The sequence below is a fragment of the Amblyomma mixtum genome, chromosome 8 (genome assembly GCF_055824585.1).
Source record: "Amblyomma mixtum isolate Tamu chromosome 8, ASM5582458v1, whole genome shotgun sequence".
Lineage (NCBI taxonomy): Eukaryota > Metazoa > Arthropoda > Arachnida > Ixodida > Ixodidae > Amblyomma > Amblyomma mixtum.
Window position 1 is genome coordinate 93,239,398 of NC_143019.1, and position 27,454 is coordinate 93,266,851.

The window sequence follows — 27,454 nt, forward strand, 5'->3', positions numbered from 1 at the left end:
TTCATGCATGTGTACGTATACTGAAGTGCTCCGAATGCAGTGACAATCAGCGCCGCAATTGAAAATTCTCTTGGTTAGACCCAGAATCTTTATACCGGTAACTTTTTCGTTGATAGAGTAAGATTGGCACTTGGCGGAAATGCAGGCATTGTGAGAGGAAGTTTTCTTGTGTGAAAAGTAGCCGAGTGATGCCTTTACCCTGCAGAATCTGCGTCAACCAGCGATAATCCACCTAACCTTCCTCCATCCTCACAATTAGTCTACCCATTAGAAGCGATGGCGAAACTGAATTAAAATACGCACTGCCCCACACCACTTCCTTCTTCTACAGCATTTGTTAAGCCTCGGCTTAGAGCAAACGCATTAATTAGAGAAAAAGCCTCAACGGACTCATCGCCGCCGCGGTGGCTCAGTGGTTACAGCGCTCGGCTGCTGACCCGGAAGACGCGGGTTCGATCCCGGCCGTGGCGGTTGAATTTCTTTGGAGGAGAAATTCTAGACGCCCGTGTACTGTGCGATGTCAGTGCACGTTGAAGAACCCCAGGTGGTCGAAATTTCCGGAGCCCTCCACTACGGCGTCTCTCATAGCCTGAGTCGCTTTGGGACGTTAAACCCCATAAACCAACCAACCATCAGCGGACTCATCAAGCGAAAGTCCAAATGGCCTCGCAGCTTTCTCGCACCGGGTTTCGTGATCGTCCTGCCCAGTGTTTTCTCCTAGGCCAACCATTCTAAAAACGTCAGCATCCTTTGGTGTGTTATTTAATACTATTGTTTCATTATGTCGCGATTTATCATACCGAATAATTCTGAACGAAAGCATTTTTGAACGGGAAACCGTTTATGGAAACATTTCTTTCATGTAATGGAAGATTTCCCTAATACAGTATCTCCGCAGATACCCCGACGCCAGTCTGATATTTTTTTCTCCATTAACGTTTTTTCTATCGTCAAAAGCGTTCCCCATTGTTTTTCTATGACAGTCTTGACTCTTGGATACGATCGATGGAAACACATTAAAAGAATGATTTTGCTACATATGAGAAGAATGGAACATTATCTCCAATATTTCCATAACAGTGTCTTACAATTTTTCAATTTTCACAATTTTTGAGTGAGAATGTTTGACAGGAGTGCTTAAAAGCGGCTAATGTCCAGGAATTTGCGCGAATAACTACTCATTCCGCATGCTTTCTTTTATAAACCTCTCCGCGTATATGAAACAGGGGCCGAATTACAAGAGGCTCTCAATATCGCTCTCAAGTTTGAGAGCATGACGTCAAAATGACGGCACCGCGAGACGCTGACCGCAGCATGAACCAAGTAGCAGCAAGGTTGCGGTGGCTAGAAGAAGGTTTCAGCCCTGGAAATCGTGAGCTGTCTGAGGATAGCTTAATGAGTGGTAAATCGAAAAGGCCTCGAATGCACTGCTCCAATCTGCTCGAAATACCGGGTTTTTAAGCGAACGCTTTCCAAACTATTGAAAAATAGTCCCCTTTGGGGTAAAAATATCGGTTTTGCGGCATTAGCGGTCTTGGCGGACACGAGAAAACCGATGAATCGTCTCAAGTAGTAAGCTGGTTAACAAAGTTTTAATAATGAACTTTTTCACTAGTAAAGTTAGGCACGCGCAGAAGTGGCAAATCTGGGCTCCGGCTTACGCGAAGCGCGGTGTTGACTAGCCTAGTCAAGATTTTCGCTTCAAACCACAAGCACCGCCACACAGCACGTTGTCAATTTTCCCGGATGAGCCTCTCTATTAAACGCGACACATGCACAGCGAAGTTGTTTCTTCGACGTCTGTCGTAGCCCGCCTCAAAACACGAAGTGCACACACGCCAACCCGCCACGGTGACGCTCGTCTACTGAGCCGTGCGTGCTGTGCACTCTCAGTGCACGTTGAAGATCCGCAGGTGGTCGAAATTATTGCCGGCGACCTCCACGACCGCACCTCTTCCTTTCTTTTTATGCGAAGCATACTAGCCGCACAACCGAGCTCTTCCTTGCTGCGCCGCGCGCGGCCGCGTAGCTACCACTTGACCTACACCGGCGCACCACGTGATATGACGTCACAACAGCTGTGAAAGCTGGGGCTCAACTCGTGCGCTCGCTTGCGGACGCGCAGCCTCCACCGGCGGCCTAACTCCCGCTCCTTCCGCTAGGGGCGCTGACGTCACAACAGCTGTGAAAGCTGGGGCTCAACTCGGGCGCTCGCTTGCGGACGCGCAGCCTCCACCGGCGGCCTAACTCCCGCTCCTTCCGCTAGGGGCGCTGACGTCACAACAGCTGTGAAAGCTGGGGCTCAACTCGTGCGCTCGCTTGCGGACGCGCAGTCTCCGCCGGCGGTATGCTACGCATCCTAGGCTTAACCATAAGCTAAGCCAGGCCATTTTTTCCTTCCCTTCTTTATCCCTTATTGTTAACAGCGTAGGCTGCCGGTCGGAGGTGCTGGTCCCAGTGCGCGTCACCTGGTTTGTTACTTTTGCAATACGGAGAAAATCGAGACTTCACTGTGTGGTTAGTCCGCTCCGTGAGGCCATTTGCCTGCAGATGGCACGCCGATGCAAACTGATGCTCAACTTCCACCCGGCGCAAATAGGCGCGAAGCTCGCTTCTCCGGAAGCTGGTCGATCGATCCGAGGTTAGTTTTCGGGGTAGGCCGTGACTCCACTCGAAACGATCTTGCAAGAACTCTACGACGTACTGAGCGGCCTTATTGGACACAGCAACAACCTGTACAGATTTAGAAGATACTCAACAGAGAACAGCATACAACAGCTGTATCCTACCGGTACTCACCTATGGGGCAGAAACGGGGAGGCTAACAAAGAGGGTTCAGCTTAAGGACAACGCAGCGAGCTATGGAAAGAAAAATGATGGGTGTAACGTTAAGAGATCGGAAGCGGGAGGAGTGGGTGAGAGAACAAAGGTGGGTTAAAGGCATCCTAGTCGAAATGAAGATGAAGAAGTGGACTTGGGAAGGGCATGTAATGCGAAGGCAAGATAACCGCTGGTCCTTAAGGGTAACGCAGTGGATTCCAAAAGAAGGCAAGCGTAGCAGGGGTCGGCAGAAAGTTAGGTGGGCGGACGAGATTAAGAAGTTTGCAGGAATACGGTGGCCGCAACTGGCGAAGGACAGGGTTAATGGGAGAGACATGGGAAAGGCCTTTGCCCTGCAGTGGGCGTAGTCAGGCTGATGATGATCAGCCGACTGCGCCATTGTAAAGGACTCAAGCTGAAATGCGGCCGTTCGTTCGAACGCCCAGCATTTTTTTTCGTCTTCCTCGTCTTCTCCTCCCATCACATTACTCCTTTCCTCTTCGTCTTCGCTACCGCTTGACAATTGGTGCATATCGACTGCAGAGGAAGCGACATTTGCACGTCGCGACAAGTCACAGGTAACTAAAACACGCCAGGGTGCTTATTCTTCAGTAGGGCTTACAGGTCCCAGTAATTACGTTTGTAATCATTAATACATGCGATATATGGTAGAGCTTAAAAATGTGTTTTTCTGAAATAATTGCTTCGAAGGATAAGGTAAGGCTCACTTGACGTTCCCACGTGAGCACAAAAAAAAACAAAAATTGTCTTCTTTCTTCTACACGGTGCGAAGCAGGAAGTTTCGTTTGTTTGTTTGCTTGTTTATGGGGGTTTAAAGTCCCAAAGCGACTCAGGCTATGAGGGACGCCGTAGTGAAGAGCTCAGGAAATTTCGACCACCTGGGGTTCTTTAAGTTGCACTGACATCGCACAGTACACGGGCCTGTAGAATTTCGGCTCTATAGAAATTCGACCGCCGCAGTCGGGATCGAACCCACGTCTTTCGGGTCAGCAGCCGAGCGTGAAGCAGGAAGTGGCACCAGTCGATGGTGACAGCAAAGCTTAAGCAGTTTCTATAGCTCTTTCCTACCTGGTTGCGTAAGTAGGCCAGTTGAAGGGCCGCTAAATATGTTGATGAATTGCTATATGTCGCAACTACTGCAAAAGCAGCAGGACTTCCTTCCGCAGTTTAAGACTGGTGGCCTCTAAATTTGATGATTCCATTTGGAATCACTGGGCTGGAAAGGGTGAAGTATAACATGCCTCACTATTTTCAGCGCTGGCCTTCCCTAAATGGTGAATTCGTACAATGTTAAATTTGCCCGGTCCGAGCGTTTTTTTTATTATCTTTTTATTAATAACATGTTGCCTGGACTCCGTGATCTCCGGTGTCTCCTCATTGTGTTCATCTTTGCATGTTCTTCTGGAGGACCATAACCGATTATGTTCGACCTCCTGGTACGATTGTTAAGTCTTCAGTCCTATTCTCTAGAACTTGAGCTAGGAAGCAAATTGATCATGACAGGAGGCGACTTTTCCTTCTATCTCTGATATTGCGCCTAATTTATCCTGTATGTCGGCCAGTCACTTCTCTTTTATGTCTGTTTCTTGCAATGTCTCTCAGCTGTTTTGCAATTTGTGGCAGCTCGGTACCGGGATTTAGTTGAACATACCCGGCTAGTATAGACATTTCTTTGATTAACAGGGCAGATTCAAAACAACGCACAACACACCTTGCTGAAACTAGCACATTTTTATAATATTTTAGAGCGCAGCTCTTTGGCGTCCGTTCCTGGGTTTCGCGTCGTCGTCGGCGTTGTCGTCGGCCTCGTAACCAGCTCCGCCCCCCTTTCATCCCCCCAGCGCTAGCAGCGACCGACTGATACCGCTGGATGCCGCTGACGCCGCTAGAGAGTCAAGATAACGTGACTGCATAGAACACCGTCGCCGCCATGCAGAAAGAGGAGGAAAGGGTCCCCCCCCCCCTCCCCTGTTCTTGTGTGGCGGATAGGGGGCTCTTCAGTTGCCGACGCGCCGGTTATTTCACGTAGGCCCCGGCACGTCGACGAATACGTGACCACCTTCCCACGGCTAGACCTGGTTCTTAGCGCTGCGGAAGCGAGGGTATCATATTGTTTGTGTCGGCATCGGCGGCGTTGTCCCTGAAACCAACTCCGCAGCTGGGGTTGACTCACTATCGAAAAGGTGAAACAGCGTATTTGCTGCGCTCAAATTTCGCATTAGGAAGTAACGTAATCGTCGGTAATTTTTTTCACTCGTGTCGAATTCACGCAACGCAGTTAGCTCGAAATATTGAAGCAGGATACGACTTAAAAAAAAAAACAAAAACAACAGAAGCTATTTACTCTGGGCCACGGTCCGCAGCGTCCTGTTTTACTCCACTGTCCGAGCACAACAGAAAACGGAATCAGCTTATTCATGTTTGATTATATTAAACTAGCCAGACATTAAAATCTAAAGCTTATAGTTATAGTGATTAGCTTATTAGTTAGATAACCAGAAAAGTTTACCTATGGACTACTTTTCTGTCGTGGAGAAAATCTGTGCCGCAGTCCTGATTGTGGGCGGAGCTTCACTGCAGACTTAAGTTGTATCCGAGATAGGTTCAAAACTAACCGGCCGCGTAGCAGGCTTTGCTACTTTCGTTAGAAAGGTGCGTTCGCAATAAAGATGTGGGCTACAGAAGCGTGGAGAAAAAATGTAGTTTTTCACGGAGAAAAATACTTTATTGGCTTGAAAAATGCAAGCCTGGTAAAGAAAAACATCGTTTAATAAGTAGAAATACTCTGGGAGAGCAGGCGACAAATTTTCCTGTCCTTGAGCTGTCACTACGGGGTCACAGAGTTTGCTCCTAAATCCACATATTCACCACTAAAATCTCTAACGATGGTCGATGAAGAAAGCCACAAAGAGAAAGATCGTGTCATCTTTACATCAGTGTTTGTGACAGAAGAATGCAACAATGCCGATTCTCTTCTGTTCACCCCAGAGTGGCGTTCCTTTCTTTTATGTGAGGCGGGCCAGTGAAGCATTTCTTGTCCATCTGCGTGCATTGTGGGCTCGACGTGTCCACATCGACTTGGTGTCGTTACCGTTCGTGTTAGTCTTCGACGGGCAAGCGTAGCGATGGCGCTCCCGGCGTACGCTGCGTTTCTTGCGCCGAAGTGGAGGTTATTCCTGATCGCATCTGTCTTTTCCCTACTGCATCGCGACTTCAATCCGACACGTCTGAGCTACGACACACGCAAGCTCTACGAGGAGTACGACTATGTCATAGGTGGGTGGTGAGGACGTTCGTCTCGGCGAGCGGTATCTGTGCGCGTGCTTTACTGAGGGCAGCCCACTTCACTGCGGTCGAGTAACCCAAGTTTCGGAGAGCCTGAAGTCGGTTGAATGAACATTTCATTGTTGGTGTGGCTCACCGCGGTCGGAGGTGAGGTTTTAGTGTAATGAACAGCGATCAAAGCAAATTTTATGTTCTTTAAAGGAGTCTTAGTCGAGGCCGAAGTGTGTACAGCAAAATAACTGCATCCTGAACTCTCTGGTCACGGAAGGATTCCGCTGCCGCATTCTTTTGTACGTGTTTTTTTGTGAGACGGGGAGCCAGCAATACTGCTGATTTCAAACGACATAGCTGGACTTCACACTTCCAGCACCTTTTTGTGGTCCGTGTATGCTCTAAGTGTGTTGGATGCACCGATAGCGGCTTTTGTGATTTATAAGTATACATAGCGTTTGGGGATTAAAAATCACTGGAGAATACCTGAGAATACTGAGCAGCCGTACTGGAACTATTTGTGGAAGCAGTTTTAAAATTTTTAAGCTGTTGCTAATTGGGCAACTATAGAGCCTTTTTAATCCGAAAGTGGAAACATTTTGTCGTACTTGTTTGCGGTGGGTATTTACAAGGTATTCTCTGGCACTGCCAGGGAAAAAAGGGACATGAACATGAGTATTGCGAAACTTCAATACAGAGAGATTCATCTTTAATGTGCGAAAGATATGGAGACGTCGACAGGAGTATGGTCTGCTACTCCACGTTAAGGGAAAGGGGCAACTATATCAATTAAAATATCTTGCAGTGAAGCGCCTGCATGCCTGGTTCCCACGCGCCGAGTCCATTTGTTGTGGTTTGGCATCTGCACGCTGTTGGCTTTGGCGCTGTGCCCCATGTGGAGTTGATGGCAAAGCAGCAGGACAGGGGTCATGTCAGCAAGGTTGAGCAGAAATGCGCAAGTAATGATGACGGTGGTGCAATGCTGGGGCAGATGCTTCAAGTCCGTGTCCAGATATGGGAAACCCCTCTTCCAGGTGTCAAATGCGGGTTCCACTGTGTTACGCGCCCTGATGTCAAAGTCAAAGTCTTTATTCAGACAACTCAATGGTACAGCTGCCTAGGGCGCAGACCAAAAGGCAACTGGATGCCTGACAAAGAGTCTGCGCCCTGCTTGCTCCCATTCGAGAGCACAAGACATTCAGCGCATAAAATTAAATACAAAACGAGATGAAAATACAGAATGGATTGGTTAACATTGAACTGCAGTAATTTCATATTTAACATTTATGTACAAATAGACAGATACTATGGGAAACAACAGGATGAAAACGAAAATAGTGGTTATGCCAGGAGTGAAAACAGATACACGGAGATGCGATTTTTGAAAGCTTTCAATGACTTGCTTTCTTGAATAAATTCTGTAGCGAAGTTTCTGGGCGCCGTAGTTCGTAAGTATTTTTTCCTTATTGCAACTTATGTGCCGTGTGTTGTAGGTGTGTGCTTTCGTAAGATACTTGTGACAAAAGGCGATAGGATCGGAATACATTTGTAGGTAAGTGGCTAACGCTATCTTTTTGTTTATAACATTCCATAGTGTAAGCAAATAGTGTTTTCTAAACAATGGGACAGTGTGGCTAAGGTATGGTGCATTTTTCATTAGTTGCAAAATTTTTTTTTGTAGTAAGTATATGTTTTCTATGGTTGTTTTAGCTACTGTGCCCCAAACAAGAAGACAACTGTGGAAACGCGAATGTACCAGTGTGTAGTATAGTTGTTTCTTTAGCCTCATAGGCAAAATGTCCTTTGATTTATGGATGATACCAATGAACCTAGAGATACCTGTGCGAACTTTTTCAATGTGAGGGGACCAGTCGAGGTGTTCGTGAAATATGACGCCAAGAAATTTATGAGATATTGCACGTGCGATACATTCATCGCGAAATTGAATTAGTATTTCTTGTTTGATGCACTTGTACTTGATTTTTTTGGTGTTTAACTCTAGTACATTATTGCGGAGCCATGTGGATAAGAAGCTCTACTTGGGGGGCTTCTAGATATTGCCCGCAGAAGAATACATTGGTATCGTCAGCGTACAGTATTATTCCTGATGTAGAGGGCACGTTAATTACATCATTTATATAAAGCAGAAATAACCGCGGCCCAAGGATATATCCTTGCGGAACTCCATAATGTATCAGACCTAAGCTGGACTTTGATTCGGAATGTTCGCGTACTGTTGACGATTTGAGAGGTAATTCTTTATTAATGTGAGAGCCGTTCCTCTAATCCCACATTTATGTAACTTGTACAACAGAATCGGGTGCTTGATAGAATCGAATGCCCTTTTAAAGTCAAGAAAAACACCTATTGTATATATTTTCTGCTCAAAATTGTCTATTATGTTATCCTTAATTTTTATTAGCGCCATTTAAGTAGATTTCTCTTTCTGGAATCTTTATTGCTGCTCGGCTATGATATCGTTTTGCTTGCAAAAGTTTAGTAGTCTGATCTTTATAGCCTGTTCAACTTCTTTCGAGAGGATTGGTAGTACTTAAATTGGTCTATAGTTATTTATATCATTTCTATCGCCTCCCTTGTGTATGACGGAGACTTTTGCAATTTTTAACTTATCTGAAAATATTGCGGCACTCAAGATCAGGTTGCATATATGCGTAAGTGGCTGACTAATCATGTGACTAATGGATTTTGTAGGTTGAACTTTAATATCATCAGGAACACATGCACTGCTACTTTTTAAGTTTTTGATTACTGTGCTGATTTCTAATACGATATGAAATCACAGCTACTTGCCTGCGATTTACTTGAAACCCCTGATATGAGAAAATACTCATTAAGTTTGTCAGCAAGCGACGCCTCTGTGTAAAGCACACCATTTATAACGAGTTCAGAGATGCCGTCTCTTTAATTTTTGGACATTAGCTTGTTTACTGTATTCCATACTTGTTTAGGGTTGTTGCAGATATCAGCAAACTTATGTTTGTAATAACTAGTCCTGGTTTTTTTAATGTCAGTGGTTAACTTGTTACGAATTCGTTTATACTCAGCCAAACTGTCTATGTTTTTCGCTCTGATGAAAGAGGCAAATAATCTGTCGCGATTTCTAATTCTTTTCAAAAGTTCAGCATCTATTCACGGTTTTCTGGCTTTTTTACACTCTTTGAATTGCACTGTAGGGAAGGCTTGATTATAGGGCTCGGTAACTAATTTAATAGAAACGTCATATGCTGTAACGTGGTCAGGCAGTTGAAAAACCTGTGAACAGCTTGTTTCTGCTACTAAGTTTCTAAATATTGTGGTCATTGCTTCATTAATGATTCTATATGTAATCGGTGCACGTGTTGTATACCAATGCATATGTTGGCATATGTATTACATTTTCACAACCAAACCAGAAAAAAATCTCAAGCATTCTTTGCTGATTAGATTCAGGCAATAAGAGATCGATATTGAAATCACCAGAAATAACTACAGGCGACTTAAACTGCATGCACCGCTCTAACATATTTTCAAGAAATACTAAAAAAATAGCCTGTGATTCAGAAGGTGGCCTGTAGGCAACGGCAAACATGGTACAAACATTGATTGATTGATTGATTGATTGATTGATTCAATTTTATTTCTCAACATTCATACAAGGCATGCTTGTGAAAACTTATGGTTTTAACACGATACGCTCAAAGTGCTGATTTATGACACAAAAATGTTCTATGGTGACATAATATAGGTAGTTAATTACATAAAGAGCCACACCTCTCCCTCTCTTATTACTCCGTGAAACTGATACGCATCTGTATCCCGGAAACTGTATGACATGATAATCGTTGGTGAACCAAGTTTCAGTGAAATCTAAAAATTCAATTTTACGATCTATTGCATTTAGGAGGATTTCCACAGAATCCTGTTTATTCCGAAAGCTTTGCGCATTGAGATGGAATAAGGAAAATTGATTTTTTTCTCGTAGACGCTTGGAATGTTTGAACGAATCAGCATCATGATAAGAATAAGTGAACGGGGCTGTCATTTTCAAGGGGGCTGCTGTCAGTTACCGTGGCGTGGATACGGCCCGTTACTCAAAGTATCTTATCCAGATTGTTTGTAGTCCTAATCCTGATAACTCGGCTGCGGGGGCCACGACGAACAAACATTTTTTCATTCTTTAACCAGGCCAATTCATACTCTTTCTCTTTCGCCGTTTTCTTCAATTTCCAAAAGAGCGCCTTGTTCTGTGCTGTCAGGTTTTCATTGAAGAAAATTTTAGATTTCGCTTCCTTTAGCTGTCCCTTTTTTGCAAGCCATGCGTCTCTGGTTGAACGGGGTACGAAGCGTACAAGAACAGGTGTAACCTTCTTGGAACTCTCCCCGACCTCACTGTCACTACTAGCACTCTCGTTGTTAGTGCTCTCCTTGACAGACCGTGAGGGCAATCTATGAACAGCCTCAACATCTGCCTCGGAAAGCAGCGGAAGTTCGAGATCAATGGCCAAGACATTAAGCTTTTCCAGTAGGTTTTCATTTTCATGACGGGACAGCCCAAGTATTTCTAAATTTTGGCGTCTGCTGTACTGCCCTAGTTCGTTAACTCCTTGCCTCAATTCCTGGTTTCCTTCTTCTGTTACCAGAACCTCGAGCTTCCACTCACTTTCCGAGGGCAGATATGCCTGCATCCTGTTGTTTCATTTTTGACTAAACTTCGTCGTATTTTGTGGACATTTCTTGCATTATCTGCTCAATACCATCCACAGTGGCCTTTATCTCTCCTAGTGCTTCGATTTTTGACTTGATCTCAAGTACTTCTGTGAGCACGAGACGAATATCACCAATTTCACTTGCAAGATTTAGTTCCGGTTCCTCGCTTGTTTTCTTGCTACTATGGTTGCCTCGAGCCTCAGCTGCTTTGCATGTTGGGCATTTCCATGCTTTCTTTGCAGTTTCTGCCTTTTTTTGAATGTGGCTTCATTTACCCCAGAACATGCGCCAATATGATACATATAACAACACTCTGAGCACGTTAGAAAGACTTCATCCCCAGAAAGCTGCTCGTTGCATGCAAGACATGTGTCAGCCATTTTTCACTTGTCATGACAGACCGAGCAATCAGCAGCAGCGGCTACCAGAAAAAAAAAATTGCTAAAGCTGCATTTCACGGGGGGGGGGGAGGGGGAACAACCTGTAATTTAAGGTGATGGTTTTAGGGTCCGCATAGCAGGTCCTGCGGTGCCACTGCTGCTGAATGCTTGTCTGGTTAGGCCTGCATGAGAAGCACAACCGCTTTTAAGCACCAGAACACCACCTCGTAATCCTAAAAATTTGGCAGTAAGGTCCAGTAAAGGTTCTGGTTTGGACATTTTGCGCTCCTCTTTCATATATATCTGGCCTATGGGTTCCCAGGGGTTCCTGGATCGGCTAGAGGTATCATCACGTAGGCGACACACGCACTGCATGCGTCGCCAAGCAGTATGCCAGGTGGCCGCTTGTGCTCGTGGAATGCCCATGCACAATAAGCACGCTGCCAAATGGCTCGAGTTTAGCATATGCCTTGCGCGCACTAGATGTTAGGGGTAAATAGAACTGGATATTACATTGTGTAGCTGCGTTAAAATTGCGCAGATTATATTCAAACTTAATATTCCATGAAATTTATGACTTTGTAACAGCCTGTACCCATTCTGCAGAGTAACAAAAATAAATTAAATGATTAAAGAAAACAATGTTCTTTTCAGGGTGATACAGTGCATTTTCAGCACCCCATCACCTTTTGGTCAAATGTTTAGGGGAAACCCCCAAGGTGGAGTAGATTTGTAATAAGGGGGCAATTACTCAATGACGTCCACCCGAGCGCAGCCATACGGCTACATAGGAAAGCTATACAGCTTTCTCAGAAACTTCTCAGTTAAAGAAGTATTCGTCCTGGTCCGGACCCGGACCAGGACGAATATTTCTTTAACTGAGAAGTTTCTGAGAAAGCTGTATAGCTTTCCTTTGTAGCCGTATGGCTGCGCTCGGGTGGACGTCAATGAGTAATTGCCCCCTATCTCATCATCTTTTGCATTTTAGGATTGTGAGAAACGCATTACCATATACTAAGCGGTCAAAACTTAATTAAGTGGTGGCATGTGGCCTGGTAATTATTTAATAATCCCCAAAAAATGTGAAGCGATTTTTCTATAATGCATATTTATTCCTGCTGTCAAGTACCATGCAGTAAATAGAACGCTGTGCAAACTCTTATTGTCTGAAATCAGTGAATAAGAGAATGCCTGAGTGAATGTTAATCAATGTCATGAGGTTGAAGCACTGCATGCATGTTTGCCACATCTTGCTAAGGAGGAGTAATATATTTACAAAGATATGCTCAGCAATTTGTTCTCGCCAAATGCAGCCAAATCGGCAGTAGTTTATTTGATGAGATCACATCCAGAGGAAGGAATGGAACGAATTTACCTATCCATTAACGAAGAAGTACCGCTGGCGGTTCCTGTACACTTCTCCATTTAGCTCACTCGGCCGTTTGATCCATATGTGTGTGCAATCGATGCACCCTGTCATGAAATTCACAAATTGTGCTGTCAGAGTCCTCCGGGAATTTCGCCACGCGAGTGAAGAGCGCGCGTGCGGTCCGTCGCGAAATGCGTTTTACGCCTTGGCCCATCGCTGGCTGGGAGACATTCATGAAATCCGCCGCGACCATTTGCATTGTGCCCGATCCGTAGAAGTGAAGTGAAGCTAAAAGCTGCAACATCGGTGACAGCGGTAAATCTTGATTTGTTCTGTTCACCTCAAGCGGAAGGCACTGCCAAGATTCGCTCAACCGATTGCTTCGTTAAGTGGAACCGGAATAAAAACTCGCGGTCCGTGAAGCGCTAGAGTGGGTTGAGTCAATCTCGCAAACATTGCCTTGGCACTTCATAATCTTGCCTTCTCGTTGAATTAAGTTCACCGATCCTTAAAGCAAACCCGGCGAATTCTGCAAAGGACTGATCGGCAGCATGTTAGTCGACTCGAGGAGCTCTCGATGAAGCGCAGCCGCTAAGCTGACATTTTTTGAGGAAAAAAACTCCGTTCCGCACCACCGCTCGAGCACGCGTCGTGTCGAGGTTGGTCTATGAAACTCAAAACTGGCGTCGAGGAGCATTTGGAGCGGAGTTTCGAGTCGAGGAGCGTTTCTGAATTCGGCAGTTAGTAGCTCTTTTACCTCATTAGTTTGAAACCATGAATAAAACAGCGCTCGCAAGATATATTTTGGCAAGAAAACTCTGACAACAATGTCAGAATGTACTGGCGAAGCAATCGCAACGGAGGTAGCGACGGGGTTCCCCACGCGCCGATCCTTCTTGAACTAGTTCGGGGCGCCGCCGCACAGTGGCGTCGATTTCGTGAAAATCGCCAATGTGTAGCGCCCTCTACATCCACGGCGCTGTGTTCGGCCAGATGAATCACCATAGCAAGACTAAAACCTGCGCCGAAGACGGGGGCGGTGACCAGAGAACACGAGCTGTTCTCTTGCAGCTGTTTTTATCACAAAAGCGCAGTATATATATGTGATATATGTGAGATATCGTGGATGTCGAAAATGGTTGAAAAGACGACAAAATGAAAAGTTTTTGCCAAACCCAGTAAAATTTACTAGCAAATTTAGCTGAAGGGGAAATAAGTCAATTTATTCGGACTTTACGCTTGGTAGCTTAACACTTGTAGCGCTTCTAGGGAAATTACTTTGTACACATCTCAACTTGCAACAAAACCGCAGGGTGACGCCGCGCGGTTTTGTTGCAATTTACCTGTGGAATACCTGAGGTATAGTGAATGCCCTAAATAACTGAAAGGGCGAGAAAGTGAAAAGTTTTTGACACATTTGTTTGCTAGCAAATTTACCTGAACAAGAGAAAAAAGTTTTTTTTTCTACTTTACGTGCGGTTGCTTGCCTTTCCTAGCGCATCTGGGAAATTACTTTCTACATATATGATCTTGCAACAAAACCGCCGCGGATGATCTGCCTGTAAGGTTACATAGACAAAGGCACTATTTAAGGTTTTAGTTAGGTCGATTTTTGCGCATTATTCGTCTTTTTAAGTGAAATTTTTCGCAATTTCTTTTTGGAAAATGATGATGTACCAGGAACTACTGGTGCTTTAGATGAAGATAACCGGGCCTAGAAAATGTGCCATGTTTGGCCTTTCAATCTATGTGGTACTGGCAGCAGGAGCGGGAGCATAAACGGTGGCGGAGGCTGGAATGCCTGCGGCAATCGTTGTCACTTATTTGAACGGCGAATGCCTGAGAAGTAAGGAAACATTCCCTTCTCTCTCGCATCCAGTCGGCGGTGGGTCTGCCGGGTGCGTGCTTGCCAGTCGGCTCTCCGAGTACCCCTGGCACACTGTCCTCCTGATCGAAGCCGGCGGCGTGGAGAATGCGTACACGGACATCCCTCTGTTCTCCATGCTGCACTTTCACGGGCCACTGGACTGGGACTACCGCACCGAGCCGCAGAAGCATGCCTGCCTTGGCATGAACGACAATGTGAGTGCACGGAGGCACCCTACTTCTGTGGACTATGCACTCGACCCAAGAACTACGCGCATTCCTAAAAATGACTCCGTGAGAAGGACGCTAGAAATGGCCCTTTGCACTTTAGCACTTTCGTAGAGGTACCAGTCGATGGATGGACGGCATTCCACCAGTTCTGGAATTACTGTTGAAGAGGGTCATGCACCACTGATGAGGATAGTAAGAATACCTTTTAGGAAGCTTCACCGCTGGCTATGAAGGAACCGAATGGGCGCACACGGGTACTGTAGCACTTAGAAATGTTTTCAGTGACTCTCCATGGGAGTTAGACAGCTGTCGATCCAGATTTGTGCTTTGCGTATCGTTTCTCGCGGACGCTCCTATTCGTTTTTCTGCGCAGCGTTTCCTTCTCCTGAAGGAATTTTCATCGTGCTGGAAATTAGGATAGATGCTGTTAGATAAATAGGCAGGAGCTAATTAGATATACTCAAACCAGAGAAGAGACAGTAGATGTGCAGGTCGTGGGTGCGGCTTCCATCGCTGGTCGCTTTTTCTTCTACGTTGCCAATTCATTTTATCTGTAAAATAATTGCTTAATGCACTTCCTCAACTGATGCTATGCTAAAAGCAATAATCGTAATGTTGTGCATGCTTTCTCTATTTGAAAGGCTCTCGGCATTGCTATATCAGGGTTCCCAAGCGCAGGGCGCATGTGGCTGACCTTAGATATTTCAGGCGCTGTCTAGGAACGACCGCGCCAGCCACATCCTGATTTCGTATTTATCTGGTGGCATTTCTTTAGCGCTCTCACTTGTAGGGGACCGCCCCGCGGATTACCGTATGTTACTTGAAAAAGCGCAGCCCGATATAATTCAAGTCAAAACTTTGCTGTATTACTCTGCACTTCTAATATCTCCCGCTATGCGCCATCATTTGTTTTCACTAGCCCTTAGGCGGCAGAATTACAGCAGCCATACGAGGGCATGTTACGTGGGATTCCCCATAGCTAGAGTGCTCGCAATTCGAAAATTTGTGAATTCGTATATTATACGCATTCTCAGGGTGCTCCATCTACGTCATCTCTCGTTCATTTGACGAACAGTGTACTGCTTTCAAAACTCTGTCTTTGGTAACGGACGGTGCCTGTGCTGTTTCGCTGCCAGTCGAGAGAGAAATAGTGTTGTAAATGGCCGCAGGAAATTTACGAGGAAAGAAAACCTGCCAGTCTCCTGGCAACAACGGGCAGCTGTAACTGCACTCTAATGTCGAATTTCACTGGCCGATCCGGAGAAGCTTTTCTTCATAGAAGAAGAGAAGTAACTTTGGTATCTGGCGTAGTTCGAAACACAGATGGGGTTTCTCGTTGTCCCTGATCGCGGAGCGAAGAGTGGCTTGTCGACAGATTGTGCCTGTCTTGCTAGCAACATAAACGTCATGGTCGTCGCTAGCAACGCGGTCAGCAATTCGAGTGAGCTGCTAAGTCATGAATGATAACCTGAGTAATATTTTAAGGCCATATCAATAAATTCAAACAGTATCAAACAGGCCATCATTGAAAGCTAACTGAATGCGTGCTGAAATGTAGTTGATTCTTATTACTTGCAGCGGTGCAACTGGGCTCGCGGCAAGGTACTGGGAGGTTCAAGCGTCATCAATTTCCAAATCCACGTACGAGGAAACAGACGGGATTTTGACCTCTGGGAACGCAAGCACGGCGCCTTCAACTGGTCTTATCAGAGTGTGCTTCCTTACTTCAAGAAGTACGAGCGCTACATGGGCCCCAACACGGACAGCAGTGAGTGGAGCCTTTGTTTCCAAAGTGCTCAAGCATCTTGCTTTGCAGACTTGTTGCATACGGTGAATCTCTTCTCCCACTGAACTACCCCTGCCTCATCCAAAATTGCAAATTCTAATTGAAAGTCTTTCTGTTTGGCCTTCAGTCACTCTTTCTGGGGTCATGTTTCCTTTCCTTTCGGGCACCTTACGACTCCAGAAGTGCGGGACGTTTACTCGGCGGTAAAGGGAAAATGATATGCTATGAATAGGTACGTCTAAGCAGGCTCCTGACGTCGTTCCACAGCCATTAAGTAGTGCCTTTGAAGAAGGCCAAGCAAGTGAGCTGAAAAGAAACATGGTCGAGGCTGAACTTGAACTGCTGCTCCTTGGTTCGTGAGCCGGGCGCGCTACTCCTCGACTAATGAGAAACGTTTCTTCCATGTGGTTAAGGGCCGGCTTTGTGCAAACTAAATAATAAACTATAAAATAAGGAATAGTGCCCTTCGCAGTGAAGTGATATGCAAAGAGAACCCCAGGCCACTCAACGGGGCCATTTACGGTATCGCATCACACCCTTCAGACGGAGCTTGAGTGTGCTCTGAATTTTTTTTTACCTACAGATAAACGAATGCGATAAAGTGCTATTATATTTATAGCGTTGGGTTTTCTACTGCCACGTTTATGGGTTTTACAGTTACATAAGAAAGTTTGTATACATTGAGTATGCCTCTTGTGATGACTGTTGCCCTTTCTATCCTTGCAGAACCCAAAGCGCTGCTGTCTCTTTTAAGAACCAAAAGCTGCTATCTGCATTTTGTGTCCGGGCTTTCCCTCCTCTTTGCCGAAATTCACAACTATTGTTGCGCCCAGCATCCATCGGCTCTTCTTGTTTTGCCTTGGGGGCGATACTTGGTGTGGCCTAAAAAAGCATATAATGAAAATGAAAGGAATTTCGTTCCGTTTTTCTTAGTGTTGCAAAGGGCTACGTTGAATCTAAGTGAATACCAGCAGACTGCTTCTCATTCCAGGATACCGTGGACGGAGCGGCAAAGTTCCGGTAACATTCTCGGTGACGCATACACCTCTCCTGCCCGCTTTCTTGAAAGCGGGAACAGAGCTAGGCTTCAAGACTGTCGACTACAATGGCCCGGAGCAGACAGGTGCGTACAGTGACAGCCAATATTTGGATGCACCGTGAACTGGAATGATAGGTTTGAAAGCTTAGGCGCGGCATCTTCATTGTGAGCCTATACTCTGTATCAGACTGCCTTCTCCACGAACGGCCTTTCCGTTCCGGCAACCTTCCCGAAGCATATCGTAGCCAAGAGAAGAAAACAAGAAGATTCATAAATTCGCTCCTTCGTGGTCAGAACTGCTCTCACGATTCGCACGTTACAGGTTTTTCGCCAACGCAGGCCACAATTTTCAAAGGCCGGCGCTTCAGTGCCGCCAAGAGCTTCCTCCAGCCAGTGTACAAGCAGCGCAAGAAGAACCTGCACATCACGCTCAAAAGTCACGCTATTCAGGTGAAACAAATAACAAAAAAAAAAAAAATTTTTGCCTCTAATGTGCCAAGCAGTGGCAGCAACAAGTTCATTATTTTTGTGCAATGTGTGCTCTTTGGTTTGGTGGCATCATCACTGCGTGCACAACGGCGCCTTTGCTTGCCTTTCAGGTTCTGTTTGAAAAGAAGAGAGCTGTTGGAGTGAGGTTTCTGAAGCGCGGTAAGGTTAAGACCGTTCGAGCAAGACGGGAGGTCATACTGTCCGGAGGAACCATTGGGTCAACGCAGCTTCTTCTACTCTCGGGAGTTGGGCCACAAGAAGACCTCAGGAGGCTAGGAGTAAGCGACAACACTCTTGAAGGCCTTCCGCAAAACAACTTTGCTGCACTCTCTGCACGTGTTGTTTAGAGATCCCGATCTGCCCGAAGTGCGAGCTCTTCAATGCCCCGACTTGGCACGCAGATCCCGGTCGTTGCAGACCTTCCTGTGGGAGAGAATCTTCAGGACCACATGTTCATGGGTGGAATGGCTGCGACCATCGAGGAAGACGCGGACCTGAAGCCTCAGAAGATAGCTGGGGTCAAGGAGTACGCCCGCACGAGAACAGGTACTGCCACTGGACGCAGTGGAATGCATGCTCTACTCAAATTCGCAATATACACAGTTTCTAAAAAGCGCCTTAAAGGATTGAAGAACGCGCGCTCAAAAACTGAGAACATAAGTTGCGTTTTCCGTAATATCTCAGGTTTTTTAGCTTAATAAACGCCGCATTATAGTACAGGATAGATTGGTGTTGCTAATGGTCGATTAAAAATAAATATAGAACAGAAGGAAAAAAATGGGTGCTGGGAGCAATCGCCAATATATATATATATATATATATATATATATATATATATATATATATATATATATATATATATATATATATAGGTTGCGAGAACATGAAGTGCTTGACTGCTTTATAGCGAAGTATACGCTTTGTTAAAGGAAACATATTTGACTCGACGTTTCGATCGGAAGACCGATCGTTTTCAAACGAAGCGTATACTTTGATATATATATATATATATATATATATATATATATATATCAGATAAAGTCACCAGAAATTGAAAAACATAACAGGATTTCATTCACGACGTTTCAGCTTAAGGGCAAGCCTTTTTCGAGTGTACTACAGCATTCGAAAGACGCTGTTTTTCTTTCTGTGCTGACCTACCGCCAGTCGAGTTATTTCGATTTCAAGTTTATTTGCGTTCCCGGTTTTCGATGGGAGGCTGAGGCTAAGGCTGTCTGTGGCCTCACAAAGAACCCAGCCCCCCTGTTTACAGTCCGACAACAGTGGTCCGTCGGCCATGTGTTATGTAGATGATGAATAAAAAAAGACGCATCGAGAATACGCAGGTGACAATACACAGCAAATACACAGAAAATATGTGACAAACTGTGAACTCAAACTGTGACACATATGCAAACACCACATAGGCCTCCTTACTAGAATAGCCTAGTTTTATGGCACAGAGCTACAATGTCAGAATTGCAACAGAGAAACACAACAAAATTGAAACACATACGTATAGAACGTTTGAAAAGAAATCAGAAAAGTATTACGCATCCATGCAGGACGTATGACACCATAGAGCGTATCACATGAAAACAGCAAAATAATACACATATTATGAACCGTATAATACCTGCAAAGCACATAAAAAGATCTTATGCTCAAGCTTAATAAATCACAATGCACAGAGCACAAATTGATAAATAAACATATGTGGTAAGACACCACTCGCACAAGTCAAAAGGAAAAAAAGACAAGCAAAAGAAGTGATTCAGTGATTGTAGTATAGGTCTTCGTTTAACAGCAGTTCTCTCACATCCTTTTTAAACGTATGTTGCGCGCAGTTTAAATTTACCAGATGTCCTATTTTCTTTGTTATTTCAATAGACTGATACATAAAAGTTTGTTTCCCATAGTTGGTTCGTAGCTTAGGAGTGTGTGTTATATTCTATCTGAAACATTATCTGTACGCCGTGAGATTGTTGGAATCTGGCATGCACTTTATCTCATGCATGAATTGAAGTACTTTCCTGAGATAAATTTGATCTTCACGAAGCATAGCATACTCTCGAAAGAGTGGATAAGTTCTCAGAACTGCAAATGGGCCGTGGTAGTTATACAGCATGCGAAGAACCCTCTTTGTAGTATAAATAATCTACTCTAATGAGTTTTATTAGTAGTTCCCCATATCGAAATGCCATCGCCAAGTTTAGAATCGACAAGGGCATTGTATATTTGCTTCTTAAGCCAAAGAAGGATTACATGTGCTAGTCTATAAAGTATACCAATGTTTTTGAGAGCTAGGGTGGGCCGCATCCCCAAGGGACATGGACATAGGATGCAGCGCTTTCGAGTAGGCACCATTTGTAATGTAATAATCCGGGTGGACAGCCATCGGGAGAATCTATGGAAAACTGGTGCAGTGTTGCTACGTCCGTCATCTTCCTTTATTCGCACTGGAGGCAAAAGTAAGCCTGGGATATCTATGTCACTTGCAAAAAAAAGCCCACGCCAGTGTAAACTTTCTCCACATAGACTACTAATCAATCTTCTGCTTATTTTTAGTTGCGTGTCAGCCATACAGTCTATGACTAGAACAGGAGGCATAAGCAAGTGGCTGTGGTAATTCCATGAGTGCAGTAAATACTGAACGGCGGAGCATACAGCACCAGAAGGTCACTGCCGGAGGCACCCTATAAAAAACTAAAACAAAATAGGCCTACATTTGGAGACCGAAGCAAGAAACCTGAACAAGATGAGGTGTTAAAACCATGGAAAACCAATTTGGTTGAAACTTTGTCCTCGAGATATCTCAGATAACTATAAAATCTTTTTTGTATCGCTAGTTTATCACTATCTGTCATATTGCTTTCCCCAGTACTTCTTTCTAAAAAAAACACCATCCCGATGCAAGAGACTGTAACTGTGCCTATTCGTCTTTTGTATAATTAAGCACTATGGTTATTACCTAACCTTGGTCTCTACATAAATAGATGGGATTTTTCTGGAGCTTAGAAATGAAATTTTGGCACTCAAAACAAGACCTGCTGGGTGCAGAGGACACAGGTCTAAAGCCAGGACGGTGCTTTTCGTGCATAATTTGTATTTACTTAGTTTCTGTTCGTGCCAGAGTTCTTTTCAAAAGTATGTTTCAACTAACGGAACAAATCCTTCTAACAGTCCAAAAGAGTCTCATTTTGTTTGGACCGTCAGCAGTTACCATCATCATATTGTAAATAGCCTCATCAGTCTGTCGCACCTCCAACGCGCCTGTGTGCGCACGATGATGTCAGGCGATCTCAGTTTCTTCTCGGGTTCCGTCACCTGTCTGAAATGGTTCATGACGTAGCAAGGTGCTAAAGTGGACTGTCAGATAATGTCAGGCAATAATTTTGTTTTGCAGCGCATATGATAGTACGCCTTAGGTTTTCTTTATCAAATTTGGGTTTCCTTCGTTTACGGCTAACAGAGTAGGGATGACTTCCTTTTGCGGCCTGAATATTTCTATACCGCTGGACAGGACGGTTGGATCTGAATTCATTTGTGTGCCTTGCACTTTCTTCACACATATAAAAAATACTCCTGATTTTCCAGACAATGTGCGTTTGGCGTCTAATGTACTTACATTGGAATGTCGCAATGAACATGTCACTCTGCTTGCACGTGTGCAGGTCCACTGTCGCTTCCAGCCGCCCTGGAGGCCCTGGCCTTCGTCAACACTTCGTTCGCGCCTCGTGAATACCCGGACGTGGAGATCGCCATTAACACTGTGTCGGCAGGAAACCCTGAATCGGAGCGATTCATAACAGACGTGGGCGTACGCCAAGACGTGAGTGCTCCTCTTCTTATTCTCTAGTACTGACGTCATCTCTAGCCGGTACGAAAAAGTGTAACGATGTGAAGTCTTTTACTAAATGCACGCAGAGAAAACAGTAGTGCGGCGTATCGTCCGAAGCTATAAAATAAATAGAAGTGCCATGCATTTGCATAAGCACAACCGGCGCCCTTTTCTCTGTGATCAAAAGCGCCCAGTGAAGACCCGGAAGCCGTTGCGAGTGAACCCTCGAGCAGCGAGGAGGGCTTTCCCGATGAGGAAGGCGAGGAAACTGGTGCCTGTGACGAAGGCGAGGAAACATTTGCCTCGGAAGAAGGAGAATGTGCAGTACAAGGAATGCGGGACTGCTGCATTGAAACTGACGAGCTCAGGAAAGAATCACAGAAAGCAGAATTGAAAAGCGAGAAGAATGATTTTCCAATGACTCCTGAGCCGTGCTCCGAGCACTGCGCTCGAGCAAGAGTCAGAAAGAAGAAAAAGAAGAAAACATTGGACCCAAGACAAAGTTCAGTCAGTGAAGAAGAAAAAACGACTGAAACAGTGGCTTCATCACGAGAGAACAACTCGGATGACGCAATCGTCAGTGAACCGGGCTCAGCCCAAAGAAGAGTTCGGAAGGAAGTAAAAAGAAAGAGAAATGAGTCGGACACCACCAAAGCAGGTGAAGCCGAAAAGCAGAAGCCCTGGAGAAAATTCAGGAAGAAAACGGGAAGGAACAGAACCAAGCTGAAGACAGCCGCGTCGAATGCAAGCGAGCTACACGAACATCGCAGCAAAGTGAGAAAGAAGCTGAGACGAACGAGCCCAGCGTTCAGCAAAGACTCAGTCCGGAGGCGCAAACGCAAACAGAAAAGTGCGCGCTGAGAAGGAGAACACAAGAACTGGAGCCGTCATGAGCGAACTGGCGTTAAATTTGTTCGCAACGGACGCGCTAACCACAGGAAAAGAGGGAGGGTTCGAAGCATGAACCGATGCACAGAGAGCATTACGAATAAGAAGCTGGGCCAAAACAGCGTTCGGAAGAGAAGCTTCAGAATGAGGCGGAAGAAGAGTCGAACCCACGACACGAAGAAAAGCCGCAGCCGCTTCCGAAAGGGAATTAAAAGCGCGACTGCAAGCTTGAAGCAAGCAGTAATTCTCCGAGCCCGCTGGGTAGGCCAAACTTGGAAGTATAAGCGAAAGTATGCCTCATACTTGTGTGCCTCCTGTTTGCAATGTTGTGTTGATGTACTGCCCAATCGCGGTGTGTTTGTATGTGCATTGTGAACATTGCATTGAGTTTTGTATGTGGAAACATCATTGTATTGATGTATGTATTTTGGCCTTCGACATTGAATTTGTGAGCGCACGCATGTGCGCGCGAATTGTACCGCCAAACTACGGCGTGTTTTGAAGTGCAACCTGTCTATTGCACTATGTTATGTATGTGAAAACATCAAGCTATTGATGTGCGTTCTTTGGCATTGGCCATTGACTTTGTGAGCGCATGCATGTGCGCGCGAATTTGGTGATTTGTGAATATTGTTACACAATATTCTTAAAGGAAGGGGCAGTGTCACGAAATTCGGCGCATTTTTTAAACAAACAAAGAAAAACACCGCCGCGCGCACGGCGTCTCGCCGGAGCGAGCCGAGCGGGGGAGAAGGAAAACCCCCGCTGAGCGCGTGGCTCTCTCTCCCCTCCACCACCGACGCGGCGTGCGCCGAGGGAATGAGTCATCCATGCCGAAGATTTCTCTGGAACATCCGAGTCGCTTCTACCGCTGACGGGAGGAAAAGGAGGAAGCCTTGCGTGCGCTAAGATACGTCCCCCTCGCCCGTCGGCGGCGGCGCCACGCCAGAACTAGCCCGAACCTTCGCGAAACGTCTGCCGACTCTGACCAATGGGGACGCGCGGCCGGGGAGAAGAACGGAGGGAGACAGCACTGCCGATGCTGCGTGTATGTGCGCGCCTACTTTGGCGCGTAGAACAAACAGACGTGAGAGCGAGCCTATAAAAGAAGGACGTTGACCGCTGTCAAGTCAATCCGGACCGCCGTTTAAGCTTCATCGAAGCGCGCCCGTTCGACTCCTGGGAAAACACCACTCGGCCAGCATCGGACCAACGAGGTAACGTTCGCCAGTCTGCGGGACGGCATCGTCGTGGAACTCTGGTCGTCGGACTGCCGCAGTGCCCGGTGAACAAACTGTGTTTTGTTTGTTTATCTCTCTCGTGTGTTAGTGCACTTTAGGTGTATTGCCTTTGTATTGCATTCTCTCTCGAGTTTAACTTTGCACGCGTTGCATTGTTTTGTTAATCACTTTGTATGTGTTTGTACTAGTGATTGTGATATCCTCTGTATCGCCTCTTTGCTGTATAAACTTTGTTTTGTTTGTGAACCTTTGGCTGCGACCCATTCTCTAGCTTGCGACCGGCGAAAGCTGGGCGCCAAAGGACCAAAAACCTCTTGTCACTTGGTTGCTGGTCTCCGCTGAGCTTGCCACACCGAGCCGAAGGCATCTCCTTCGAGTCCGAGACCGCTACCCCCACACGCTCTAAGGGTGTCTGGGAGCTTCCCACGTAAAAGTGCGCGAGGTGTGGGTAACAGTCTGTTACCACCCGTAACGCGCATATCACCGGTAGCAGTGAGATGTATGTACACGCGGATTGTGGAGCCACAGAAGATGTGTGATATGGCTGGAAACTGCTTTATTGTGACGACGATAACTTTGTGGTCGCTGAAATGCCACTCACCTCGTCTCCATCTCGGCGGCACGCTCTGCAGGGTCCTCTGGCTTACCACGTTTCACCACGCTTTCCTCGGCACGTTTTGTAGGGTTTTCGCGTCTGCGTCTTTCCGTCTCGTGTTCCGCTCCAAGCGATACTAGGTCTTTGCGGGCTCACCGCTTGCTTTTGCTATGTCATCCATGTCGAGAAGGTTCAATACCTACAGGATCCGTTATCACCTTGGCTTCCGCAGAACCGTCACGAAGGCTTTTATTATTCAAGCAGTTTACTTCATTTCCAGCGCGTTGCGTCCTTACACAGTGCAGTCAGCTGGAGACCAACTCGATCACTTCGATTTGTCTCACGGTGGGACGTAGAGAAGCTCTAATGTTACTCTCAGCGCCACATCACAGCTGCTGGCTCTTCTCGCCACATCACGCTCGTTTCAACGCTCGACGCTTTCTGCTTTAACCGTCGGCGCACCTTCCTTCTTCTCGCTCTTCTCTCTCTCTCTCATTCTTTCTGCAAATGACGCTGCCGATGACGCCATCTCTAAAAACGAGGTACTAACAGGCGTGGCTGTACAAATATTCGACTTATTATAGAACACGTTATTCGCGTCATGCGCGGCAAAGTGTCCAATGATTGGAACCACTTTAGGCAGGCAGCAGTGTTGGCGGGAGAGGGATCATTGTTCGTACAGAAATGATGCTTCCCTTTAAAATAATACGCATATCCTGATTCATGTTTTTACAGATATATGACGCATACTACAAGCCCAAGCGCGGCGTGCACGCTTTCCAATTGGCACCTCTCCTGAATCGCCTCAAAAGCCGTGGCTTCATCAAATTGCGCAGCAGGGACCACCGAGATCCTCCGATCTTGGATCCGCAGTACTACTCGCACCCCGAAGACATCGAAGTAGCCGCTGATGGTAAGGGTCTCTCAGCCTAAAGATATCAGTATGTGATTTGGAATTTCACTACAATTCAGGTGTCACTGGCCGGTTGAGCAAAGGAAGGTTTCGTCCTTTATGGATGTGTCATACCATTCTGCAACGTATTAAAGCTGATGAGGAATATGCCGGAAACAATTAGTTAGGTTAATTATAATAGAGAGCTTTAGCGTAGCACGCCGCGCGTTCCGCTACCCTGACCAGCATATGCAGGAACCAGCTGCACCTCTGCAGTGGCAGTTTTGCGTCCGCACCTGGCCTTCGGGGCCTACTGCGCATGCGCAGATTGCTCATCGAGAACTTCTTTTTTTTTATGTTTATACAGGGTCTTTTTCCGTTCTGTGTCTTAGGTTAATTTCTAGTTGATGTGTTCAGCTTTTCTGCCATTGAGTCACCGCTTACGTATGGTTATCGTATACAACTCAGTTTTTGAAGTATGTATTCCCCCTAGCATAGTATCAAGTAGAGAAGCGTTGATGCGGTAGCCGAGGTTTTAAAAGCGTCACGCACGATTTCGATTGTGCACCCAAGTGGAGCAGGTTCGAAATCCTGTTAGGCACTGATGTTATTTCGGCAATATTTTCTGGAGTTCTAGTGACGTAGACAGGAAAAAAAGATTTTTTTTATTTATTTATTGATACTGCGATCTTTTACAAGACCTTCGCAAGATCTTTTGCAAGACCTTCGGACAAGGCAAGGCAAAATTGTATTCAAACGCAGTAAAAATAGTTCCAGTACACTTTGCGTTGGGGAGTATTATAAGTAAAAGAAAGCAATAAAAAGAGTGACTGTGTTTCGTCGCCTACTGCTTTTATTTTGTATCGTTGTTTTCTTGGTGATAACCTTGGTTTTAATCAATGCCTACAAACTAACCATAACGGAAGTTTTGAGGAACGCAGGATTGAGAGATATACAAATTTTAAAAGAGTGAAGTTGTGCTAAAAAATGAATTCCTTTGGAGGATATTTCCAGGTCCATTAATGGGTCAATGATTAACGGTGCCAAATTGGTGTACTGATATGCAAAAATGCTCATCAAGAGTAGACAAAAAAACCCCAGGGAATAATAATATAACGATTAAGGGAAAATGACCTAATCACTCTATACTAGAATCAAGCAGCGGCACGTCCGCAAGATTTCATTAGGCCCGCTTGCAAACGCAAAGACCATTCCTCTCAGCGATGGAGCAGTGCATCCGCATCCTGAAGACCAGGGCCTTTGCGAAGCTGGGGACCAAGCTGTGGGACATCCCGTTTCCGTCCTGCAAACATCACCCCATGTGGGGCAGGAGGTACCTGAAGTGCGTGGCTAGACACATGTCACACACTGGGTGGCACCAGTGTTGCACCAACCCGATGGGCTCAGGAGCCATGGCAGTTGTGGACCACAGGCTACGGTGAGTTTCAAAGAATGGCTCCCATGAACTCATTAACAGGCTGTTTTCTCAAGCGCACAAACCGTTGCATGTTTGCTTCTCTGGGACATCGTTTTGTTCGAAACACCGCAGAAATACAGGTAGAAGAGTAAAGAGCTTGGCGTCGGCTGAAGATCTCAATCCGACGCTCCTTCGCGCCGCTGATGTGCATGCTATATGTGTGCTCAAGGAGGGTTGTCATCCAAATGAGTAGGGGAACATTAGTTTTGTTGTGCTCATCTCAAAACGGCCGGCGACTTCCTCTCTCCAACCTGCACAGGTTCTCGCTGCTCTAGACTATTTGCAGTGGAGGAGTACACGACACAAGTACACCACCAAGAGAAGGCCGATTATTAGCATGGCTGCTTGTGCTTGACGGCTGCGCGGTCTTGTTCATCGTGGTGGGAGGGTCCGAAATCGTTGTACGAACACTAGTAACGGTCACTTGGGAACGAGAACGTCTCATTCTTACTAGGTACCTAACATTTATAGTTAAAGGGCTTGCTATTAAAATATAGCCAAGGAACTTACTGGTTATCTCGATTCCCCTGCTTTAT

The 27,454-nt window shown here is 45.8% G+C and overlaps 1 protein-coding gene and 1 pseudogene across 1 annotated transcript in view; one reads left to right on the forward strand and one right to left on the reverse strand.

Annotated features, from left to right (window-relative positions):
• The first annotated feature begins 5,966 nt into the window (after window positions 1–5,966).
• Window positions 5,967–27,454, forward strand: part of LOC149333525 (glucose dehydrogenase [FAD, quinone]-like) — a 28,714-nt gene continuing 7,226 nt past the window's right edge. Inside the window, exons 1-10 of the mRNA XM_089556073.1 lie at window positions 5,967–6,117; window positions 14,453–14,655; window positions 16,249–16,438; window positions 17,448–17,579; window positions 17,818–17,945; window positions 18,095–18,262; window positions 18,386–18,530; window positions 21,659–21,816; window positions 25,285–25,462; window positions 26,663–26,879. Coding sequence (XP_089412199.1) covers window positions 5,967–6,117; window positions 14,453–14,655; window positions 16,249–16,438; window positions 17,448–17,579; window positions 17,818–17,945; window positions 18,095–18,262; window positions 18,386–18,530; window positions 21,659–21,816; window positions 25,285–25,462; window positions 26,663–26,879 — 1,670 coding nt within the window. The remainder of the gene's footprint in view (window positions 6,118–14,452; window positions 14,656–16,248; window positions 16,439–17,447; window positions 17,580–17,817; window positions 17,946–18,094; window positions 18,263–18,385; window positions 18,531–21,658; window positions 21,817–25,284; window positions 25,463–26,662; window positions 26,880–27,454) is intronic.
• On the reverse strand, window positions 10,209–11,204 carry LOC149333526 (uncharacterized; annotated as a pseudogene).